General features: G+C 44.6%; 2 protein-coding genes across 2 annotated transcripts in view; both read left to right on the forward strand.

The window, feature by feature from the left end:
• Positions 1–154: 154 nt before the first annotated feature.
• On the forward strand, positions 155–4,410 carry tnfrsf21 (tumor necrosis factor receptor superfamily, member 21; the record flags this gene model as incomplete). Its single annotated transcript, XM_030345235.1, is given in 2 exon segments — positions 155–365; positions 1,468–4,410. Coding segments are annotated over 2 exon segments (441 nt in total), but the record flags the coding sequence as incomplete, so codon positions are not given.
• Positions 4,411–6,380: 1,970 nt separating this feature from the next.
• The window catches only part of LOC115534835 (mucin-2), a 42,402-nt gene continuing 26,027 nt past the window's right edge, over positions 6,381–22,755 (forward strand). The window contains exons 1-14 of the mRNA XM_030346117.1: positions 6,381–6,557; positions 9,225–9,314; positions 9,757–9,867; positions 15,968–16,016; positions 16,397–16,534; positions 16,672–16,836; positions 18,594–18,746; positions 19,059–19,226; positions 19,538–19,786; positions 19,895–20,047; positions 20,450–20,617; positions 20,936–21,127; positions 21,236–21,388; positions 22,558–22,725. Coding sequence (XP_030201977.1) covers positions 9,763–9,867; positions 15,968–16,016; positions 16,397–16,534; positions 16,672–16,836; positions 18,594–18,746; positions 19,059–19,226; positions 19,538–19,786; positions 19,895–20,047; positions 20,450–20,617; positions 20,936–21,127; positions 21,236–21,388; positions 22,558–22,725 — 1,861 coding nt within the window. The 5' untranslated portion in view covers positions 6,381–6,557; positions 9,225–9,314; positions 9,757–9,762. The remainder of the gene's footprint in view (positions 6,558–9,224; positions 9,315–9,756; positions 9,868–15,967; positions 16,017–16,396; positions 16,535–16,671; positions 16,837–18,593; positions 18,747–19,058; positions 19,227–19,537; positions 19,787–19,894; positions 20,048–20,449; positions 20,618–20,935; positions 21,128–21,235; positions 21,389–22,557; positions 22,726–22,755) is intronic.

A 22,755-nucleotide genomic window follows, 5' to 3' on the forward strand; every position in this document is an offset into this window, starting at 1 on the left:
CCCTCTCCCCCTCTCCCCCTCTCTCCCTCCCTCCCTCTCCCCCTTCTCCTCCTCTCCCCCTCTCTCCCTATCCCCCTCCCTCCCCCCTCTCTCCTCCTCTCCTCCTCTCCCCCTATCTCCTTCTCCCTCTGCCTCCCCCTCTCCCCCTCCCTAGTTTGACGCAAACCAGCTGATGCCATCATCGGTGAACATGAGCCAGAGCCCGGCCCACAAGCACCTCCCCCCCCTGCCCTCCCCGGCCAGTAACGGCGGAGGGGGCGTGGCCAGGGGCTTCTTCCCTGATGAGTCAGAGCCTCTGCTCCGCTGTGACTCCACCTCCAGCAAAGACTCCGCCCTCAGCCGGACGGGCTCCTTCATTACCAAAGGTACAGCCCAGTACAGTAGATTACAGTAGAGTAGAGTACAGTAGATTACAGTAGAGTACAGTAGAGTACAGTACAGTCCAGTAGAGTCCTGCAGAGTACAGTACAGTAGAGTACAGTAGAGTACAGTAGAGTCCAGTTGAGTCCTGCAGAGTACAGTACAGTAGAGTACAGTAGAGTCCAGTTGAGTCCTGCAGAGTACAGTACAGTAGAGTAGAGTACAGTAGATTACAGTAGAGTCCAGTTGAGTCCTGCAGAGTACAGTACAGTAGAGTACAGTAGAGTCCAGTTGAGTCCTGCAGAGTACAGTACAGTAGAGTACAGTACAGTCCAGTAGAGTACAGTAGAGTAGAATCCTGTAGAGTAGAGTACAATAAATTAGATTACAGTAGAGTTCAGTAGAGTACAGTAGAGTACAGTATGATACAGTAGAGTACAGTACAGTAAAGTTCTGCAGTGTACAGTACAGTAGAATACAGAAGAGTACAGCAGAATATATTACCATACAGCAGAATATAGTAAGAGTTTAACAAAACTGCAGAATAAAGTAGAATACAATTAATACAATTAACGGAGTACAGAACATTTACTTTTAGTCGCTGAACACAGCTGGTAAAAGCTGTTATGTACTATGAGTAATGTTATTAAAACACTTCCATGATTCAATTATGCTTCTTTATTACTATGAAAGTTATTAAACTCACCTCATTGACTTCATTATGCTTCCATTTTAATATAAAGGTTATTGAACTCACGTCATTGACTCTATTATGCCTCATAATAATATAAAGGTTATTAAATAGACGTCCTTGGCTCCATTTTGCTTATACGTACTAGAGACCTCTTGTGGCCATGCTGGGAAGTGCACTTTGTTTTGTCCTTAACATCTGACTCTTCCCCTCGCTCCCTCTCTCCCTGCCCCTCCCTCCCTCCCTCTCCATCTCCCCCCTCCCTCCCTCCCTCCCTCCCTCTCCCTCCCTCCCTCTCTCCCTGCCCCTCCCTCTCCGTCTCCCCCCTTCACTCCGTCCCTTCCTACCTCTCCCCCTCCCTCCCTCCCTCTCTCCCTCCCTCCCCATCCCTCCCTCTCCCTCCCTCCCCCCTGCAGAGAGGAAGGACACCGTGCTACGCCAGGTGCGTCTGGACCCCTGTGACCTCCAGCCGGTGTTTGACGACATGCTCCACATCCTGAACCCCCAGGAGCTGCAGGTCATCGAGGAGATCCCCGCCGCCGAGGACAAACTGGACCGCCTGTTCGAGATCGCCGGCACCAAGAGCCAGGAGGCCAGCCAGACCCTGCTGGACTCGGTCTACAGCCACCTCCCTGACCTGCTTTAGACCCGGACCGGGACCTGGAGCCGGTCCACTGGGGAGCAGTGATTCTGTGATTAAAGGAACAGTAACAGCTGGCGTTGATGTGCTTGCTGCCTGTGGCTCTCTGGGCCGCTGACCAACGGAAGGAGGAAGGAGAACTCTTTATTACCGTCACCTCCTTATCTATTCTGCTGAACCCCCCCCCCCCCCCCCATCGACCGCGCTTATCTGCTCCTTGAGAAGCTATCGACACCGGGCGCCAGGCACTTCCGCATTGTCGCATCGTACACCGTGCATAACTGAAGATCAGGTGACAGACGCATACTTGAGGAGCTCCAGCGCGTTCCTGCTGAGCTCTTCTCTGAACTCACACATTTTAAAGATTCCATTGCCTTAATGTTCCGTAATGGAATATCTCAATGACTCAATGACTCCGGACCAGGGTTTGGCAGAAGGGTTCTGTGTTCAGGGGAACCTGGAGGTCCACGTCTGGAGAACCTCACAGTCCCCGTCAGTAGACCCTGCCGGTCCACGTCAGGAGAATGAGTCTACGTCAGGAGAACCCTGAGTCTACGTCAGGAGAACAATGTGTCCACATCAGAAGACCCTGCCGGTTCACGTCAGGAGAACCTTACGTCCACGTCAGGAGAACACTGAGTCCACGTCCAAACCAGACAACACTTTGTGGGGGACTAGCCGGACCTCAACCTGAAGGTTATGTGCCTAAACTTTGAGTTTGGTTTCCCTGGAATACGAACAGTCCCACCTGTTATGAGGAGAGGCTAGCTAGCTGGGAGCTGGGCTAAGCGTTAGCTAGGCTTCAACGCTACCATGCTTGTAGTCCCTCTGACTTAAAACGTTCTCATGTCTCGATCAGCTGCTTTGAAACCGAAGCCATACAAATGTGACCCCGAACTGAGTCGTTAAGTACCAATAGATCTTCAAGGTGGAGCTGTATGGCTCGGGGTTGGACGCGTTTGGACGTTAGGTTGTAGTACCACAACAGGACTGAAGGGGGCGTATGTGCTGTTCAACCAAAGGCTCTCATCTGAAGCACTTTATAGCCACTGCTTTCCACTTGGACTGCTTTCGTGTTGGCATCGTGGACAGAACACCCCCACCACTAATACTACTGCTAGTACTACTACTAATCCTGCTTCTGCTACTTCTAATAATAATATTAATAATCATAATGGTACTGCTCAATACACCTTTGTGCCACGGCAATGTAGCGATGATAAAGTGTTTTTGGACATTTGGGAGCCAAGTACTGGAGTTTTTTTAAAGTTAGAAATGTAAAACAATCTATTTCTTTTCCAGCAGTGAAGCAGCGTTGAAATGTACGCATAGCGATGCACTAATTGTTTTTTTCTTCAAAAACAGAAACGTGTCTAATCCGTTCGTTTTTTTAATCTGAAATGCTGTTAACTGACATGATTTGTTGTGTATTTTTTTGTACATTCATGATTAGTCCCGTTCAGTTCTGTCTTTTGTAGCGCAGCGGTCTCTCCGCTGCAGTGATGCGTCTCGTCTGTCGTGCTCCATAGGCATTAACGTATAGAGCACGCCCTGGAAACCTCTTTGGGCTGAAGAGGTCCAGGAACTTTCATGTTCCAGAAAACCCATGATTCTTCCACGTTCAGAGAGCATGCCTGCAGACAGTCCCATGCCCACGTAGGGTTTAGACTGTACGAACCTCTGGACTGCATCAAACCTTCATCAAACCTTAATCGTACCTTCATCAAACTGTAGTCATACCTTAATAAAACCGTAATCATATCTTCATCAAAACTTAATCAAACCTTCATCATACCGTCATCAAACATCTATCGTACCTTCATCGAACCGTAATCAAACCTCTATCGTACCTTCATCAAACCTTCATCCAACCTTTATCAACCTTTATCAAACCTTAATCATACCATCATCAAACCTCTATCGTACCTTCATCAAACCGTAATCAAACCTTTATCGTACCTTCATCAAACCTTCATCAAACCTTTATCAAACCTTAATCATACCTTCATCATACCGTAATCAAACCTCTATCGTACCTTCATCAAACCTTAATCATACCGTCATCAAACCTCTATTGTACCTTCATCAAACCTTCATCAAACTTTTATCAAACCTTCATCAAACTTTTATCAAACCTTCATCAAACCATTATCATACTTTCAGGTGCTTCATCCCTGGAGGGGGGCACACCTGATGGGCCACGCCCCCTGAGTGGTCCCACCTGATGGGCCACGCCCCCTGGTGTGACACGTCCCCTGAGTGGTCCCACCTGATGGGCCACGCCCCCTGGTGGGACACGCCCCCTGGTGGGACACGCCCCCTGGTGGGTCACGCCCCCTGGCGGGCCACGCCCCCTGGTGGGCCACGCCCCCTGGTGGGCCACGCCCCCTGGTGGGCCACGCCCCCTGGTGGGCCACGCCCCCTGGGCTCACACCAGTTTTAAAGGGGACCCCTCCATGATAAGCTGGGGCGATGAGCAGAGTACCCGGCCCAGGCGGTTGGACCTGACGTAGACGCTGGTCGGCATGGCGACGGTGTTGGCTGTTTGCGGTGAGAACGTCTCCATGGAGATGGGCGTGTGAGCGCGTGTGTTTTATACCAAGTGATTGTGAGCGAGACTGGAGGCCTGTAGCGTCTCTCTGCCGGTCTCACCGAGTGTGGAACCAGAATGTTTACTACCATGCAAATGTTCTCCTTATTATTAAAGAGCTAAACACTGGCTGACTGTGTGTTCTCATTCATAGACACCGCTGGACTCCAATGTTCAATAAATTACAGCGTGGAACATCCACCATGATGCTTTAAACGCCTTTTTGATTGACGGACATCCTTCCTATGCACAAGTTGACGTTACCCTGAAACAGTTATAAATCATGTTAGCCTCTCTGCTACATGCTCTTTAGCCTCTCTGCTACATGCTCTTTAGCCTCTCTGCTACATGATCTTTAGCCTCTCTGCTACATGCTCTTTAGCCTCTCTGCTACATGCTCTTTAGCCTCTCTGCTACATGCTCTTTAGCCTCTCTGCTACATGCTCTTTAGCCGCTCTGCTACATGCTCTTTAGCGTCTCTGCTACATGCTCTTAGCCCCTCTGCTACATGCTCTTTAGCCTCTCTGCTACATGCTCTTTAGCCTCTCTGCTACATGCTCTTTAGCACCTCTGCTACATGCTCTTTAGCCCCTCTGCTACATGCTCTTTAGCCTCTCTGCTACATGCTCTTTAGCCTCTCTGCTACATGCTCTTTAGCCTCTCTGCTATATGCTCTTTAGCCTCTCTGCTACATGCTCTTTAGCCTCTCTGCTACATGCTCTTTAGCCTCTCTGCTACATGCTCTTTAGCCTCTCTGCTATATGCTCTTTAGCCTCTCTGCTACATGCTCTTTAGCCTCTCTGCTACATGCTCTTTAGCCTCTCTGCTACATTCTCTTTAGCCTCTCTGCTACATGCTCTTAAGCCTCTCTGCTACATGCTCTTTAGCCCCTCTGCTACATGCTCTTTAGCCCCTCTGCTACATGCTCTTTAGCCCCTCTGCTACATGCTCTTTAGCCCCTCTGCTACATGCTCTTTAGCCTCTCTGCTACATGCTCTTTAGCCCCTCTGCTGCATGCTCTTTAGCCTCTCTGCTACATGCTCTTTAGCCCCTCTGCTACATGGGACAGTGTACATGATGGGAGTGTAGAACAACAATATCTTTACTACATAATCTTTACTTAATTGTAGTACTACAGGATTTTACTGCAGTGTGGTATTAGTACTACTCTATACCACAGTGTGGTGTAGTAATAGTCTCTGTACTACAGTGTGGTGTAATAATAGTCTCTTTACTACAGTGTGGTGTAGTAATAGTCTCTGTACTACAGTGTGGTGTAGTAATAGTCTCTATACTACAGTGTGGTGTAGTAATAGTCTCTGTACTACAGTGTGGTGTAGTAATAGTCTGTGCTACAGTGTGGTGTAGTAATAGTCTCTATACTACAGTGTGGTATAGTAATAGTCTCTGTGCTACAGTGTGGTGTAGTAATAGTCTCTGTGCTACAGTGCGGTGTAGTAATAGTCTCTGTGCTACAGTGTGGTGTAGTAATAGTCTCTGTACAACAGTGTGGTGTAGTAATAGTCTCTGTGCTACAGTGTGGTGTAGTAATAGTCTGTGCTACAGTGTGGTGTAGTAATAGTCTCTGTACTACAGTGTGGTGTAGTAATAGTCTCTGTACTACAGTGTGTTGTAGTAATAGTCTCTGTACTACAGTGTGGTGTAGTAATAGTCTCTGTACTAGTGTGGTGTAGTAATAGTCTCTGTGCTACAGTGTGGTGTAGTAGTAATAGTCTCTGTGCTACAGTGTGGTGTAGTAATAGTCTCTGTGCTACAGTGTGGTGTAGTAATAGTCTCTGTGCTACAGTGTGGTGTAGTAATAGTCTCTGTGCTACAGTGTGGTGTAGTAATAGTCTCTGTGCTACAGTGTGGTGTAGTAATAGTCTATGTACTACAGTGTGGTGTAGTAATAGTCTCTGTACTACAGTTAGGGGTAGTAATAGTCTCTGTTCTACAGTGGGATGTAGTAATACAATCCTTTATTGGAGTTGGTGTTGGATAAAGGAATCTCCCCAATCAGATGATAGAGATTAGTTCAAGCAAACATTAACTCCAGGAAGTGCTGGAAAGGTTTGAATTCCTGCCAGCTAATGGAATATCCAGGGTCCTGCAAACACTGCCGTCCCAGCCGGTGAAGGACTGTTTCAGCGCAGGGGAGCAGCTAAACCAGTCCGACAGGTGTGAACCGTAGAATAGCGTATCTCAGGAGGCGTTTCTCTCAGTGGACAGTGTGCCGCAACACACCATCCAGTCCTCCGTGCAGCTTCGAGGAGCCGGTAAGTTATGCTTTGTTCTCCTCGCTGGCGCTCTCCTGTGATGGGAGATCACAGGACTGTTAGTACTGTGTTCCGCTGATTTAAATAATAAGAGACCCCCATCCAGGTGTACATCGTCATGACGACGTGGTAGTGGTCATCTCAGGACAACCATGTGACTTATTGTAGTTTTGATTTAAGTTAACAATTAAATAACTTTGAACATTACACAATCATTTGGTAATAATGTGTACGTGTCCGCCCGTAGTAGCTACTTACAGTTGGATGGATTATCGCCATTCAATTGTGTGTGTGTGTGTGTGTGTGTTAGTGTGCGTGTGTGTAAGAGAGAGAGAGAAATTGTGATTATTGTTATTATTAATTTAGACATAATTAGCTGTTAATAATTCTTATTATAATATGATTGTTATCATGAAATAAAAAAGTGTTTGACCTCAATCTGATAGAAGTACTTCCTAACCCTTCAGATCAGTTTGAACCAAGATTAGGAGTTCATATCCCTCCCTAGCTAGAAGCTTTCAATGTCAGGCACATATTTACACGTACGAGGAGAGAGAGAGAGAGACAGAGACAGAGACAGAGACAGAGAGAGAAAGAGAGACAGAGAGAGACAGAGAGAGACAGGGAGAGACAGGGAGAGACAGGGAGAGAGAGAGACAGAGAGAGACAGGGAGAGACAGAGGGAGACAGGAAGACAGGGAGAGACAGAGAGAAACATCTATAGACAAAGAGAGACATTGTCAAACAGTGAGAGAGACATGGAGACAGAGAGAGAGAGAGGGAAAAAGATATAGACAAATAGCGAAACAAAGAGAGACATAGAGAGAGACATAGAGACAGACAGAGAGAGACAGAGAGAGTGATTTGTTCTCTTCTTCATCCCAAACCTCAGACTAGGCTTGGAGACGTTAACAATGGCAGCTTTCTCCTCACCTGTGACTCGGGCCCTTCATGGTTATCGGGTTACAACAGTTTCTGTTGTTCTTAATAACTTCAGACCCGCTGCGGGTAGCAGCTAGCTAGCCTATCATGCTAGCAGACTGCGATTGCTAGCTCTGGGGTTCCCAGGTTCGGAGTAGGGGCCCCGATCAGGGCCCTGATAGGCAGGTCGGTCGCAGGCTGACTTGTGTTTGATTGTAAGCTGTAGATATTTGATATATGTGTGATGTAAATACCACTATTGGAAAGGTGTTATAAAGGTCCTGAAAGTTGCGTAGAGCAGCCACACACTGTTCTCAAGTAAAAGATGTGTTACTTTAACGTAAGAAGAACTCAAGTTGTGGTAAAAGTAGACTCTAGCTACTATAGAGCATCTGATTTATTGTTGAAATAAGCAGAGTAAGGTTAACGTCAATATCAAAATCAAAAATATTAAATTGTACCACTAGACTTGAGCTAATTACAACAAAATATTCACATTAATTGGCTCATCTATTACCTGTCACTCATCAATCGGTGCATTTAACGAGTTATTTCTAACGAGTATTTCCTCCACGTAACCACACTCTTGAGTCATTTCCTCAGAACAACAACAATGGATCCGCTCTCTATCATGTTTGCACATAAAAACAATGAATCTCCTGTTTCATGTCTTCATCATAACAATTTATCTCCTGTTTCATGTCTTCATCATAACAAAGGATCTCCTCTTTCATGCCCTCATCATAACAATGGATCTCCTCTGTCTCATGTCCTCATTTACATGTGATCTTCACTCATCATCTCTCCTCATGTCTTCATCCCAATGTTGTGCTGACATATTCATATCATATATAAAGGTATATCACCTTATAATATAATTTATTCATACATATATATACATACATAAATAATACACATATACATATAAGGAACAATTTAACCGAGTTTGGAAGTGGATACAGACGTGTGGCTGGGAAATGGCATTGTTAACTGGTTACATGATATACTGGTTATTTTGAATGACTTTTTATCATGAGGGACTGGTTATTATGAGTGACTGGTTATTACCAGGGACTCGTTATTAGGAGGGACTGGTATTATGAGTGACTGGTTAGTGCAAGTGACTGGTTATAATGAGGGAATGGTTATTATGAGGGACTGGTTATAATGAGGGAATGGTTATTATGAGGGACTGGTTATTATGAGGGACTGGTTATTATGAGGGACTGGTTATTATGAGGGACTGGTTATTATGAGGGAATGGTTATTATGAGGGACTGGTTATTATGAGGGACTGGTTATTATGAGGGACTGGTTATTATGAGGGACTGGTTTTTAGGAGGGACTGGTTATTATGAGGGACTGGTTTTTAGGAGGGACTGGTTATTATGAGGGACTGGTTTTTAGGAGGGACTGGTTATTATTATCTTCCATGCTCTCTCTCTCTAATAATGTGTTGTCTATGTTGTGTTGTTCTTTTTCCTTTTGTTTGAGTGTCTGTACTGTCTGTATGTATTCCCGTCTGTAAAGCGTCTTTGAGTATTTAAAAAAGCGTTGTAAAAAACTGATCTACCATTATTATTATGAGGGACTGGTTCTAATGATTAACTGGTTTATACCAGGGACTGGTTATTGAGAGTAGCTAGTTATTGTTGCAGATCATTTTATTTGTATGTTGTTTGTTATAGTTCGGATTGCTCTCAATCCAACTCATGATTGATATGAACATTATGTCTCTCTCTATAGAAGATCCACCAGCAGACGCTTCTTGATTCGCTGTTTCCCTTCTTATGGTGATGGTGTGATCAAGCCTCAGCCAAGAAACCTCCATTAAAGGTCAGAATGGCGATCACCTGCTATGATGACATGAAGAATCACTCATTCATTGATACCATGCTCATAATGGTGTGAATCTGTGTGTAAGAATGTGTATGAATATGAGTGAGTGAGTGTGTGAGAGAGTGAGTGAGTGATCGAGTGAGTGTGTGTGTGAGTGAGTGTGTGAGTGATCAAGTGAGTGAGTGTGTGTGTGAGTGAGTGTGTGATTGATCGAGTGAATGAGTGTGTGAGTGAGTGAGTGTGTGTGTGGCGGGCTGGCTATCTGAGAGCTGTTCCCAATCAGACTCGGCCAGGTGAGGCTGTCTAAACCACCCATCCTCCACACACACTCCCACAGGTGTATTCTATTGTTTTATGGTTTTATACAAGCATATTACAATATGTTAAATATACAATCAAAAGGCTACCAAAGGTATGTTTTTCCTGCATCCCCCCTCAGACAGAGATGGCGACGTTGACCCTGGGGCTGTCGGCGTGCAGCCTCCTCCTGCTCTACCTCATCCTGGAGTCTAAGGAGTCCTTTACAGCTTTGGCTGGCTGGAGACCAGAGGTACAAGTGATTATGAGACCAGAGGTACAAGTGATTATGAGACCAGAGGTACAAGTGATTATGAGACCAGAGGTACAAGTGATTATGAGACCAGAGGTACAAGTGAATATGAGACCAGAGGTACAAGTGATTATGAGACCGGAGGTACAAGTGATTATGAGACCGGAGGTACAAGTGATTATGAGACCGGAGGTACAAGTGATTATGAGACCGGAGGTACAAGTGATTATGAGATCGGAGGTACAAGTGATTATGAGATCGGAGGTACAAGTGATTATGAGATCGGAGGTACAAGTGATTATGAGATCGGAGGTACAAGTGATTATGAGACCAGAGGTACAAGTGATTATGAGACCAGAGGTACAAATGATTATGAGACCAGAGGCACAAGTGATTATGAGACCAGAGGCACAAGTGATTATGAGACCAGAGGCACAAGTGATTATGAGACCAGAGGCACAAGTGATTATGAGACCAGAGGCACAAGTGATTATGAGACCAGAGGTACAAGTGATTATGAGACCAGAGATACAAGTGATTATGACATCAGAGGTACAAGTGATTATGAGATCAGAGGTACAAGTGATTATGAAATCAGAGGCAAAGGGTTCAATGATTCATCTCCATTGGAAGTCATTGGTGGTGTTTATGAAATCAGATTTAGTGTTCATGAGATCAGAGGTACAGTCTTTATGAGATCAGAGGTATACTGTTTATGAGATCACAGGGTTAGTGTTTATGAAATCAGAGGTAGGCAAGGCAAGGCAACTTTATTTATATAGCACTTTTCATACACAAGGCAGACTCAAAGTGCTTCACATAAAAACATTGTTATACAATAAAATAAAATAATAGATAAGTAAAAGAAAACATATGCAAAGAAATGAGTAAAATAGAAAGTTAAAAAGGCTATTTAGTAAGTAAAATTGAAAGTGCAATGTATTTAAGAAAGTGAGAAAATTAAATTGAAAGTTATTTAAGATCAGATCAACAGACTCTCTGGAACCCAAGTCGGGACTACAACCCGACCTAAAGGACAATATTCTAGGACTCTAACCCAGCTTCTAGGACTCTAGCCAAGCAACCTTTCTCTCTGGTATCAGATCATGTATTTTTCTGGTAAAAATAGAAAATAAAGGGAAAGTTAAAAAGGCATTTTAGTAAAATAAAGGTACACGTATCAACATTGACAAACTAGCAAAGATGAACAAATCACTTGGATGACATGCTATTATACAAATACAAACAAAACTCAGGACTCTAACCCTTATACAAATACAAACTCAGGAGCAGAAAGCTAAAGCAAACATAAAAGTCTTCAATCTTGTTTTGAAGGTGCTCAGAGTTGGGGCAAGTCTTAAATCCTCAGGGAGTTTATTCCAGCCATTTGTTGTAGTAACTAAATCCTGCTTTCCCATGTTTCGTGTTTACTCTGGGGATTATTAACAGATTGGTCTCAGAAGATCTTAGTGTTCTAGAAGGCTTATGTAGTGGAAGCATATCAGTTAAATATTTTGGGCCTAAACCATGTAGGGATTTATAGGTTAGCAACATGATTTTAAAATCAATTATCTGACCTACAGGAAGCCAATGTAACGATTTAAGAATTGGTGTAATATGTTCAAATTTTTTGGTCTTTGTTAAAACTCTAGCAGCAGCACTCTGAACAAGCTGAAGCTTCCTTAGAGTTTGTTTTGGGAGACCTGTAAGGAGACCATTGCAGTAATCAAGCTTACTAGTGATAAAGGCATGTACAAGTTTTTGTAAGTCTTCGGTGGACATGAGCCCTCTAAGTCTTGCTACATTTTTAAGGTGATAATATGCAGATTTTGTAACTGATTTGATGTGACTTTCGAAATGTATATCAGAATCCATGATAACCCCTAGATTTCTGGCTTTGATTGAGGTTTTCAGGGACAGAGAGTGAAGGTGTTGGGTTACTTTAAGCCTTTCCGTTTTAGCAACAAATACAATTATCTCTGTTTTATCCTCATTTAGCTGAAGGAAATTTCGGCACATCCAGTCTTTCACTTGCTCAATGCACTGGCACAGCAGATCTATGGGCCGATAGTCATTTGGTGATAGCGATACATAGATTTGCGTGTCATCAGCATAGCAATGATGGTCAATATTGTTATTATGCATGATTTGCCCTAGTGGGAGCATGTAGATGTTGAATAAAGAGGGTCCTAAGATCGAACCTTGTGGGACTCCACACATCACGTTGGTTGATTCTGATACAAAGTCGCCGATGGAAACAAAGTAGTTCCTATTTTGTAGGTAGGATCTGAACCAATTTAAGACTGTGCCTGAAAGCCCCACCCAGTTTTCTAACCTGTCCAAAAGTATTGTATGGTCTACAGTGTCGAATGCAGCACTGAGGTCTAGTAGCATTAGTATTGAGGTTTTGCCAGAGTCCGTGTTAAGACGGATGTCGTTTACAACTTTGATGAGGGCGGTCTCAGTGCTGTGCAGGGGTCGAAATCCTGATTGGAAGGTGTCATAACAACCAGTTGATGCCAGGAAGTGATTAAGTTGCTGGAGGACAACTTTCTCAATGATTTTACTTATGAAGGGCAGATTTGATATTGGTCTGTAGTTGTTAATAATAGAGGTATCTAGGCTCCGCTTTTTTAAAAGGGGTTTAATAACTGCAGTTTTCAGGGCTTTTGGGAAGTTGCCTGACTGGAGAGAGTTGTTAACTATCTGCAATATGTCTATTGCTTGGCAGTCAAAAACATTCTTACTGAGGTTGGTAGGTAAAGAATCAAGGCAACAGGTGGATGGCTTTAGTTGTGTAACAGTTTCCACAAGAGTTTTAGAGTCAATAACATTAAAGCATGCCATCCCTGCCACGTTACTTTTGCCTTAACAGGGTGGTAGTCCAACATTTTTGTTTGAAGTGGAGATATTGATGGCGCGTCTGATGCCTTCAATTTTATCAGTATAAAAAGCTGCAAACTCATTGCATTTCTGCGTGGAATGGAGATCAGGTGGAATTTGTGTTGGGGGGTTGGTCAGTCTGTCAACAGTTGCAAATAGGGTTTTTGCATTATTATTATTGGATTTAATGATATTGGAGAAAAATGTTTCTCTAGCACTTTTTAAGTCTGAATTGTAGGCATGGAGGCTCTCTTTGTAGATATCATGGCGAATATGAAGTTTTGTTTTACGCCAGATGCGTTCAACCTTCCTGCATTCTTTTTTCTGTGCTGTTACAGAAGCAGCTTTTTTCCAGGGTGCCTTTTGCTTTCCAGAAATCGTTTTAACCTTGTAAGGTGCAATGACATCCATGACTTTCAAAATTTTCAAATTAAAGTTTTCTACAAGATCATCAGCAGAACATGGGTTGAGAGGTGGTAGTAAGGAGATGGCCTTTCTAAAAAGTACATACGATTCTTCATTGATATACCGTTTTTTGACAGTATTTGATTTTGTCTGTATGTTGGGAATAAAAGATATATTAAAGAAAACACAAAAGTGGTCAGACAAGGAAGGATCAGTCACAGAGAGATCAGAAACATTGAGGCCCTTTGTGATAACCATGTCTACAGTGTGGCCCTTACAATGAGTAGTCTCTTTCACATGTTGGGACAGTTCAAATCTGTCCAAAATGGTAAAAAGTTTTTTTGCACACTTGTCATTCAAATCATCAGTATGAAAATAAGTCACCAGTTATAACTAGACAGTCAAAGTCTGTGGAGATGCTAGACAATAATTCTGTGAATTCATCGAAAAAATTTGCAGAGTATGTGGGTGGACTGTAAATAATTAATAGGAGAACTCTGGGGGAGCATTTCAATACAGCACAAAGGTATTCGAATGATGGAAAGTCACCAAATAACATCTGTTTCCCCTGAAAATCATTTTTAAATATAACAGCAACCCCTCCACCTCTTTTTCCAGATCTACATGCATCAAAAAAGTTATAGTTGGGAGGAGCTGTCTCTATCAGAACGGTTGCACTGTTATTTTGTTCCAGCCATGTTTCAGTTAAAAACATAAAATCCAGTTTAGAGGTGGTAATAAAATCATTAACTAAAAATGATTTGTTATTAAGAGACCTAACATTAAGTAGACCCATCCTGATGGTGTTGTTGATAGGCTTTAAGGTTGTTTTTGGTTTGGAGGAAATATGTATGAGATTTGTGAGGTTAGCAGTGTGTCTAAGTTTCCCTTTGTTTACTCTCTTAGTGGTTACAGCAGGAATGCAAAAGTTGCCATGTTTTGACATAGGCAACCTTGGGTTCAGCAGATTATGCGAAACGTCCTTTATGGCAAGATTGTGGCCTGTGTGTAAAGCGAGAAGAGAAGATTGTCCCTCAACAGTTTTGAGCCTAACCTGTTTGGGTGTAGGCCATCTGCTCTGAAAAGATATTTGCGCCCCCAGAATAAGTTGAAATTGTCAATAAAGCCCCTTCCTCTTTCATTGCAGACTCTGGAAAGCCATGTATTCAGTGCAAGTAGACGACTGAATCTGTTTATTCCCCTGTCAACTGCTGGTATGGGTCCACTGATGAATGAGTTGATGTGTATTTTGTCCAGTGTATCCAATTGATCAGTGTAATCCCTCTTCAGAAGTTCTGACTGTTCTCTTTGAATATCATTAAATCCTGCATGCACAATAATCTGTGAGATTTTGGGGTTTTCCAATATGATTTTGGCTAGTTTATGGTTGATATCACTAACCATTCCATATGGGAAGTTGCATGTTTTGATCTTCTTACCGGTTATATCCTTGATGGTTGAGTCTCCTATAATCAGAGTGTCTGGTTCATCTGCTTCCTCTGAGATGGGCCCTTGTTGGACGGTGGCAGACACATGCGCAGCCCGCCTCCGTGGCGACTGGTTGTTCCATGTCTGTCCGTACCGTCTGTCCGGACACATTTCAGGGGTCAGGGGTGCGCAGGTGGCCGAGGCATGCGCAGCTCGCCTCCATGGCGACTGGTTCATGTTCCATCTCTGTCCGCACTGTCCGTCCGGACGCATCTCGGGGCTCAGGGGTGCATGGGTGGCAGGCTCGTTCGTGGACTCTTGAAGTGGCAGGAACCGGTTCTTCAGTGGCAGGGTTAATTTCAGTGACGGGCTAATCCGGCTGATAACTTTAGCTTTGGGTAGTTTAGCATTTGGCGTTGAGTGATCTTGTTGATTCACTTTGGTATGTTGTTTTGGCTTAGCGCCGACTCTGTGCCAGTGAAACGCAGCTGGAACTGTCTCTCTCTTGTCCAGCTTCGGGAAGGATACAGCGTAGCTTTGATCATCTTGCTGTATCTGAGTGAGCTCAGCAAACTCACCCATCGGCACTGTATCCTGTAGGGGTCCTTTGCATTTTTCTAATGCTGCTAGTCTCGTTTCCATTAAAGCCACCGTCTGTCGCAGTTTGGTGCAGTCTGTGCATTTCCCAGTCTCCGTGCCTGAGATATCCGAGTACAGAGGCATGTTGGCGATAGGAAAGTCCAAGACTTTTTCTGCGGTCTGATCCGGGAGTAAAAAGTGCCAAAATGTATTGTTGAATCGAGCGATGGAGGACGACGAAAACAAACTATATACAGTTAGGTATTACAATCATGAAATAAAATAAGATAAAGTAGATCTGAACGATGAATTAAGTAGTTTTTTCCAATGCCTAGCGGAGCTTCGGGAAACATGACCTCTCTCTGCTGCTGCTGCTGCACACAACTCAGATACAGAGTTTATTAAATCATTTAGTGTTTATGAAATCAGGGGTTGTGTTCAGGAGATAAGAGGAACAGTGTTTCTTTTAAATCAGAGGTAGTGTTTGTAAAATCAGACGTAGGGAATGTAATATCAGAGCTACAGTGTACCTGAGATCAGAGATAGTGTTGTATGTTTTAAAATCTGAGTGAGAGTTCATGAAATCAAAGGTAGAGTGTACACTATGCTGCCAACTGTTAAACTATTAAACCTTTCCCATTTCAAATTGTTGATAATGCTGCACCTCCATGCGAATTCCTTCTGTTAACACCAGCCAAAAAGTACAGAACTGAACTGTCTCCGATTTCATATGTCTGTGTTGAATGTTGTTAGCCAGGTATTAAACTGGACTGTCCTCTTTGTGTCTGTGTGTTATGTGTCTCAGGACATTCCTCCGAAAGAGATGTTTCGCCAGAAAAGAGCGACAGCAGATGGTTGGTCTTCAAAGAACTATAACAAAAATTAAGTTAGCAATTAAACTGGTTATCCCTACCTGATATGGTCTAGTACAGCCTCTAATGAAGCTGTTCTAGATCAACCTCTAATGAGGCTGTTCTAGTTCAGCCTCTATGATGCTGTTCTAGTTCAGCCTCTAATGAAGCTGTTCTAGTTCAGCCTCTAATGAGGCTGTTCTAGTTCAGCCTCTAATGAGGCTGTTCTAGTTCAGCCTCTAATGAGGCTGTTCTAGTACGACCTCTAATGAGGCTGTTCTACTACAGCCTCTAACGATGATGTTTTGCGGTCCAATACAGCCTCATTAGAGGCTGAACTACAACAGCATAACGAGAGGCTCCTACTTGTCGCCTCCCTGCAGAGGCGACGTTTAACTGGACGTACGTGATCGACATCGAAGTGAACGGTTCCACCGGCCTCATAGCCGCACTGAACAACATCAGCCTCCCGGTCCAACTCAACAACATTACCCAGATCAGCGAGATTCAGGTCACCACAGGTAGGGCGACCCATGTGAGACCACTGATCAGAAGAACAGTACACCAGTATTGACATCATTCTTCATGTCGTTCTTATTGAAAGCCCCTACCTCACCCGGCAGCTGCCATGACAACGCGGTTTGTTTACTGTCCGCAGCATGCACGCCGGTGGGCGCGGGTGAGCAGTGCCGCTGCCAGGAAGGGTTCGCCTGGCCAATCGAGAGCTGCCTGGCCCACGGCGCCTGTGATGTCATCGCCAAGGGTGTCTGCACCTGCATCAACGGCCCCCCCGCCGACGGGCAGTCCTGTCAACCAATCGAATGTGAGCTGCACCCCCCCCCCATTACCCGTGTGTAACAAACCGTGTGGCCTGCCACTGAGGCCTGGGCTCCTCCGACAGAACCGACAGAACCGGTTTATTGAACCTATTGGCGACCAAAGCGACTATGGGTTATTGCATACATTCACACGCCGACGGCGAAGTCAACCACGCAGGGCGACAGTCAGGGTGGGGCGTCTCGCTCAGGGACATCTCGACACTCAGCGAGGAGCAGCCGGGGATCGAACCAGCGACCTCCCGGTTACGAGCCAACCCGCTCAATCTTCTGAGCCAAGCCGACTTCCATTTATCAATGCAGGAAGTCTCCCAAGTGAGTGTGGTGATGGCTGGTTTAACTTGTGCACATTGAATCCACAACGCGCAACCGCTGTGCAGCCTCACCCAGCGCCAGAGTCCGATCGGTGTGCCTCAGGCCAGGAGAGGCTGCCCAACCCAGCCCTCCTCCACACACACAGAACACAGCATCTCTGAACAGAAGCACTGCTATAGTGAACCTAGAGACAGAAACACGTCTATAGTGAACCTAGAGACAGAAACACGTCTATAGTGAACCTAGAGACAGAAACACGTCTACAGTGAACCTAGAGACAGAAACACGTCTATAGTGAACCTAGAGACAGAAACACGTCTTTAGTGAACCTAGAGACAGAAACACGTCTACAGTGAACCTAGAGACAGAAACACGTCTTTAGTGAACCTAGAGACAGAAACAGGTCTACAGTGAACCTAGAGACAGAAACACGTCTATAGTGAAAATAGAGACAGAAACTAGTTTATAGTATGTATAGAATAGAGATTGAAATAAATTAACCAATATATGTTACCAATGTAACCCATGCGTCTCTAACACAATAAGAGCTGAGGTCTTGAGGGAGTGCCAGAGGTTAATCATGTGCTTCCAGTAAGAGAGAGGGCGTGTTCAGCCAAGGCCTCTAGGAATCTAAACAGAGGAGTCAATGTATTGTGCTTGACCTTTTACAATGGGGATCACTTACGCCCTAAAATGAGTTCTGATTGTTTTCTGCCTCATCTAATCCGGTTCAGATCACCTACCTCCTCGTTCCAATGTGCTAGCTCCTGGTTCATATTTCCTGAATTAATATTTCCTCAAATTTCCATCTCCTACCATCTGGTTCCTGTCTCCTCCCTCCTGGTTCCTGTCTCCTTCCCCCTGGTTCCTGTCTCCTCCCCCCTGGTTCCTGTCTCCTGGTTCCTGTCTTCTTCCTCCTGGTTCCTGTCTCCTTCCTCCTGGTTCCTGTCCCCTGGTTCCTGTCTCCTTCCCCCTGGTTCCTGTCTCCTTCCCCCTGGTTCCTGTCTCCTTCCTCCTGGTTCCTGTCTCCTTCCCCCTGGTTCCTGTCTCCTCCCCCCTGGTTCCTGTCTCCTTCCCCCTGGTTCCTGTCTCCTCCCCCCTGGTTCCTGTCTCCTTCCCCCTGGTTCCTGTCTCCTTCCTCCTGGTTCCTGTCCCCTGGTTCCTGGTTCCTGTCTCCTTCCTCCTGGTTCCTCCCTCCTGGTTCCTGTCTCCTTCCTCCTGGTTCCTCCCACCTGGTTCCTGTCTCCTTCCCCCTGGTTCCTGTCCCCTGGTTCCAGTCTCCTTCCTCCCTGGTTCCTGTCTCCTTCCCCCTGGTTCCTGTCTCCTTCCTCCTGGTTCCGTACGCTGAGGGTGATGGTCCATCGTACGGGGCGTAGGAGGGTGTGGCCGAGGACACAGAACCCGTTCTGAGTGTGTGTTGTGGCTGCAGCACTGCAGGCGGAGGTGGTGTTGGAGGTGGTGGTGGAGCTCCACCTCATAGACCTGGCCACCCTGGAGACTCTCCGCGCCCGGCTGGAGAACAGCAGCTTTCCTCTGGCCCTCAGTCCTGCTGTCGAGATCACGGACATCAACATCACCACAGGTACCTCCACCCTCCCCCAGGGGCCAGGCCTCCACCCTCCCCCCAGGGCCAGGCCTCCACCCTCCCCCCAGGCCTCCACCCTCCCCCCAGGGGCCAGGCCTCCACCCTCCCCCCAGGGGCCAGGCCTCCACCCTCCCCCCAGGCCTCCACCCTGCCCCCAGGGCCAGGCCGTTACTGACTCTGTGTCTTGTGACTGAGTTAAGAGGGAACTGTTAATATTTTAAGCAAAATGTTTTCACTTGATTACCAGATGTTACAATTAAATAACGGCTTTCCAACATAAATGGAAATTTTGTGTTTTTCTATCCTCAGTTTGCTCTCCATTCGGGGCTGGGTTCCAATGCACATGTGAGGATCCGTATCGCTGGCCATGTGACAAGTGTCTTCTGCATGGGTCATGTGACAACATCACTGATGAGACGTGTGGATGCATCAATGCCCTTCCCCCTGATGAAGAATACTGCCAGCTCTCCCAACTCAGTACGTTCTCATGTCTGGTCACAGTTGACATAAAACTGTGGATACAGCCAAGAATCTGAAGCTGTGACACTATACAAGGCCTCAATTCTCCTGAGTCCTTAATGTAAGAGTATGGACCCATACTGGGATTGATGAAACAATAGACATTGTTAAATCACTAACTTTAAAGACTCCCTCCCATTTATAGAAGTCATTATTTTCAAAGCACTTTAGAATGTGTTTTGATGATTTGCTTCTTGATGTCAGCAAGTTATGAGGTGAATAGCTTTGTGTTTATTTAAACTATGAACTTGACTTTTGTCTCCAAACAGTCAATACAACTTGTCCTTTCACGACTTCTGCAACTCCGTCCACAACTTCTGCACCTCCGTCCACCACTTCTCCATCTACAACTTCTCCACCTCTATCAACCACTTCTCCACCTCCATCAACCACTTCTCCACCTCCATCAACCACTTCTCCACCTCCATCAACCACTTCTCCACCTCCATCAACCACTTCTCCACCTCCATCAATCACTTCTCCAAATCCATCCACCACTTCTCAAACTCCATCAACAAGTAGGGCTTTGAAAAGAGTTGGATTCCTGGCAAACATCAAATACACCCGTTCTAACCGAATGTATTTGAAATGGATACTTTCCCATGATGCACCTGTTCTCACTGCAGGTCCTCCACTGGTCTTTGAGTACCTGACTACTATCGAGTTGCAAACCACAAATGTTACAGTGATAGAGGAACTGAGGAGCATCCTGGATAACATCAGCTACCCCTTCCCCATCGACAGCAACATACTGATCTCTGAGGTCAACATCACCACAGGTGAACACAAAGTTCTGCCAATGTTGTTTTATTGCTCTCTGCAGTTGACTGGGTCACATGTTTGAAGTAACCTGTATTTGCTTGTCCATTATGTTTGAGAGATTTGTTATGACTGCAATGAACCGTTTCTGCTGGATTTTGCTGTGAAGTTTTGTGACTGATGTGACCATAAATGCACGCTTTTAAGGCAGCTCTTCTGAAGAAAATGCTGCCCAATTTGTGGTACCACTAATCACTAATCCACATAGATTGGTCAATTCCCTCTGAATTGTAAGAATGCAAAATGACAAATTCTTAGAAAGACTGATCCCACCTTTCTATCACAAATGTTAACCGTCATCCACAAAGTGTATCATTTGGACCAAGTTTTCCGGAACATTGTTTGTGTTTTTCTGTCCTCAGTTTGCTCTCCATTCGGGGCTGGGTTCCAATGCACATGTGAGGATCCGTATCGCTGGCCATGTGACAAGTGTCTTCTGCATGGGTCATGTGACAACATCACTGATGAGACGTGTGGATGCATCAATGCCCTTCCCCCTGATGAAGAATACTGCCAGCTCTCCCAACTCAGTACGTTCTCATGTCTGGTCACAGTTGACATAAAGCTATAGACACAGCCAAGAATCTGAAGCTGTGACAATCTACAAGGCCTCAATTCTCCTGAGTCCTTAATGTAAGAGTATGGACCCATACTGGGATTGATGAAACAATAGACATGGTTAAATCACTAACTTTAAAGACTCCCTCCCATTTATGGAAGTCATTATTTAAGAAGCACTTTATAATGTGTTGTGATGATTTGCTTCCTAATGTCAGCAAGTTATGAGGTGAATAACTTTGTGTTAAACGTTTAAGTAAACTATGAACTTGACTTTTGTCTCCAAACAGTCAATACAACTTGTCCTATCACAACTTCTACACCTCCATCAACCACTTCTCCACCTCCAACAACCACTTCTCCACCTCCATCAACCACTTCTGCGCCTCCGTTCACCACTTCTCCACCTCCATCAACCACTTCTCCACCTCCATCAACCACTTCTCCACCTCCATCCACCACTTCTCAAACTCCATCAACAAGTAGGGCTTTGAAAAGAGTTGGCTTCCTGGCAAACATCAAATACACACATTCTAACCTAATGTATTTGAAATGGATACTTTCTCATGATGCACCTGTTCTCACTGCAGGTCCTCCAGTGGTCTATGAGTACCTGACTACTATCGAGTTGCAAACCACAAATGTTACAGTGATAGAGGAACTGAGGAGCATCCTGGATAACATCAGCTTCCCCTTCCCCATCGACAGCAACATACTGATCTCTGAGGTCAACATCACCACAGGTGAACACAAAGTTCTTTCAATGTTGTGTTATCGCTCTTTGCAGATGACTGGGTCACAGGTTTGAAGTATCCTGTATTTGCTTGTCCATCATGTTTGACGATGTGTTATGACTGTATTGAACAGTTTCTGCTGGATGTGGCTGAGATCTTTTGTGACTGTTGTGACCAAAAATGCACGATTTAAAGGCAGCTCTTCTGAAGAAGATGCTGCGCAATTTGTGGATATTTTTTTATGTTTTTAGTAGAGCTGTCAGTTAAACGCGTTAACGACGTTAACACAAACCAATTTTAACGGCGTTAAACTTTTTAGCGTGCGATTAATGCAAATTATTATTTTTAAAAAAACTTTTCTTTTTTTTTTTGGGCTCAAAACAAAGAAGCAGTAGCCTGACTGCTATGTTCAAGGCGTATCTTTGTATGTTCATCGTTTAATTGCATTATAGGCTTTTTTTTTGTTCCGTCCTGTTTTGATCAGTATATGCCAATGTTATCAATGAAAAAACATTTGCACAAGGCAAGCTGATGCACTTCTCCATGTTGATAAGAGCATTAAAATGAGAAAAATTAATGGGACAAAGAATTCAAGGGATATTTAGCATAGAAAAAAAAATATGATTAATTGCGATTAATCGTGAGTTAACTATGGCATTAATGCGATTAATCGTGATTAAATATTTTCATCGCTTGACAGCCCTAGTTTTTAGCCCTAAGGTTGTGGGAATCAGGAACATATGCATAAACCTTTGAGATGGAATAATGGATAAAATGTCATTCAAGCTATAGACAAGTCTTCCAGTAAGAATGAAACCAATTTTAAAAAGTGTATCACTTGAAATATAAGTGCAATATTCCGAAACCCCATAAACAAGTAAAGGGGAAGATAAAACATCCATCACCTTAATTATGTAGAAGTGCGATGATTGGTCAAACTGGCGGGAAAGTTCAACAATTGGTCAAATCTGCTCAAATGTTGCATTGAGTGAACATATTTAGAAGGTACCACTAATCGACATAGATTGGTAAATTCCCTCTGAATTGTAAGAATACAAAATGACAAATTCTTGGAAAGACTGATCCCACCTTTCTATCACAAATGTTAACCGCCATCCACAAAGTGTATCATTTGGACCAAGTTTTCCGGAACATTGTTTGTGTTTATCTGTCCTCAGTTTGCTCTCCATTCGGGGCTGGGTTCCAATGCACATGTGAGGATCCGTATCGCTGGCCATGTGACAAGTGTCTTCTGCATGGGTCATGTGACAACATCACTGATGAGACGTGTGGATGCATCAATGCCCTTCCCCCTGATGAGGAATACTGCCAGCTCTCCCAACCTAGTACGTTCTCATGTCTGGTCACAGTTGACA

Source organism: Gadus morhua, chromosome 21 (assembly GCF_902167405.1).
Source record: "Gadus morhua chromosome 21, gadMor3.0, whole genome shotgun sequence".
Taxonomy (NCBI): domain Eukaryota; kingdom Metazoa; phylum Chordata; class Actinopteri; order Gadiformes; family Gadidae; genus Gadus; species Gadus morhua.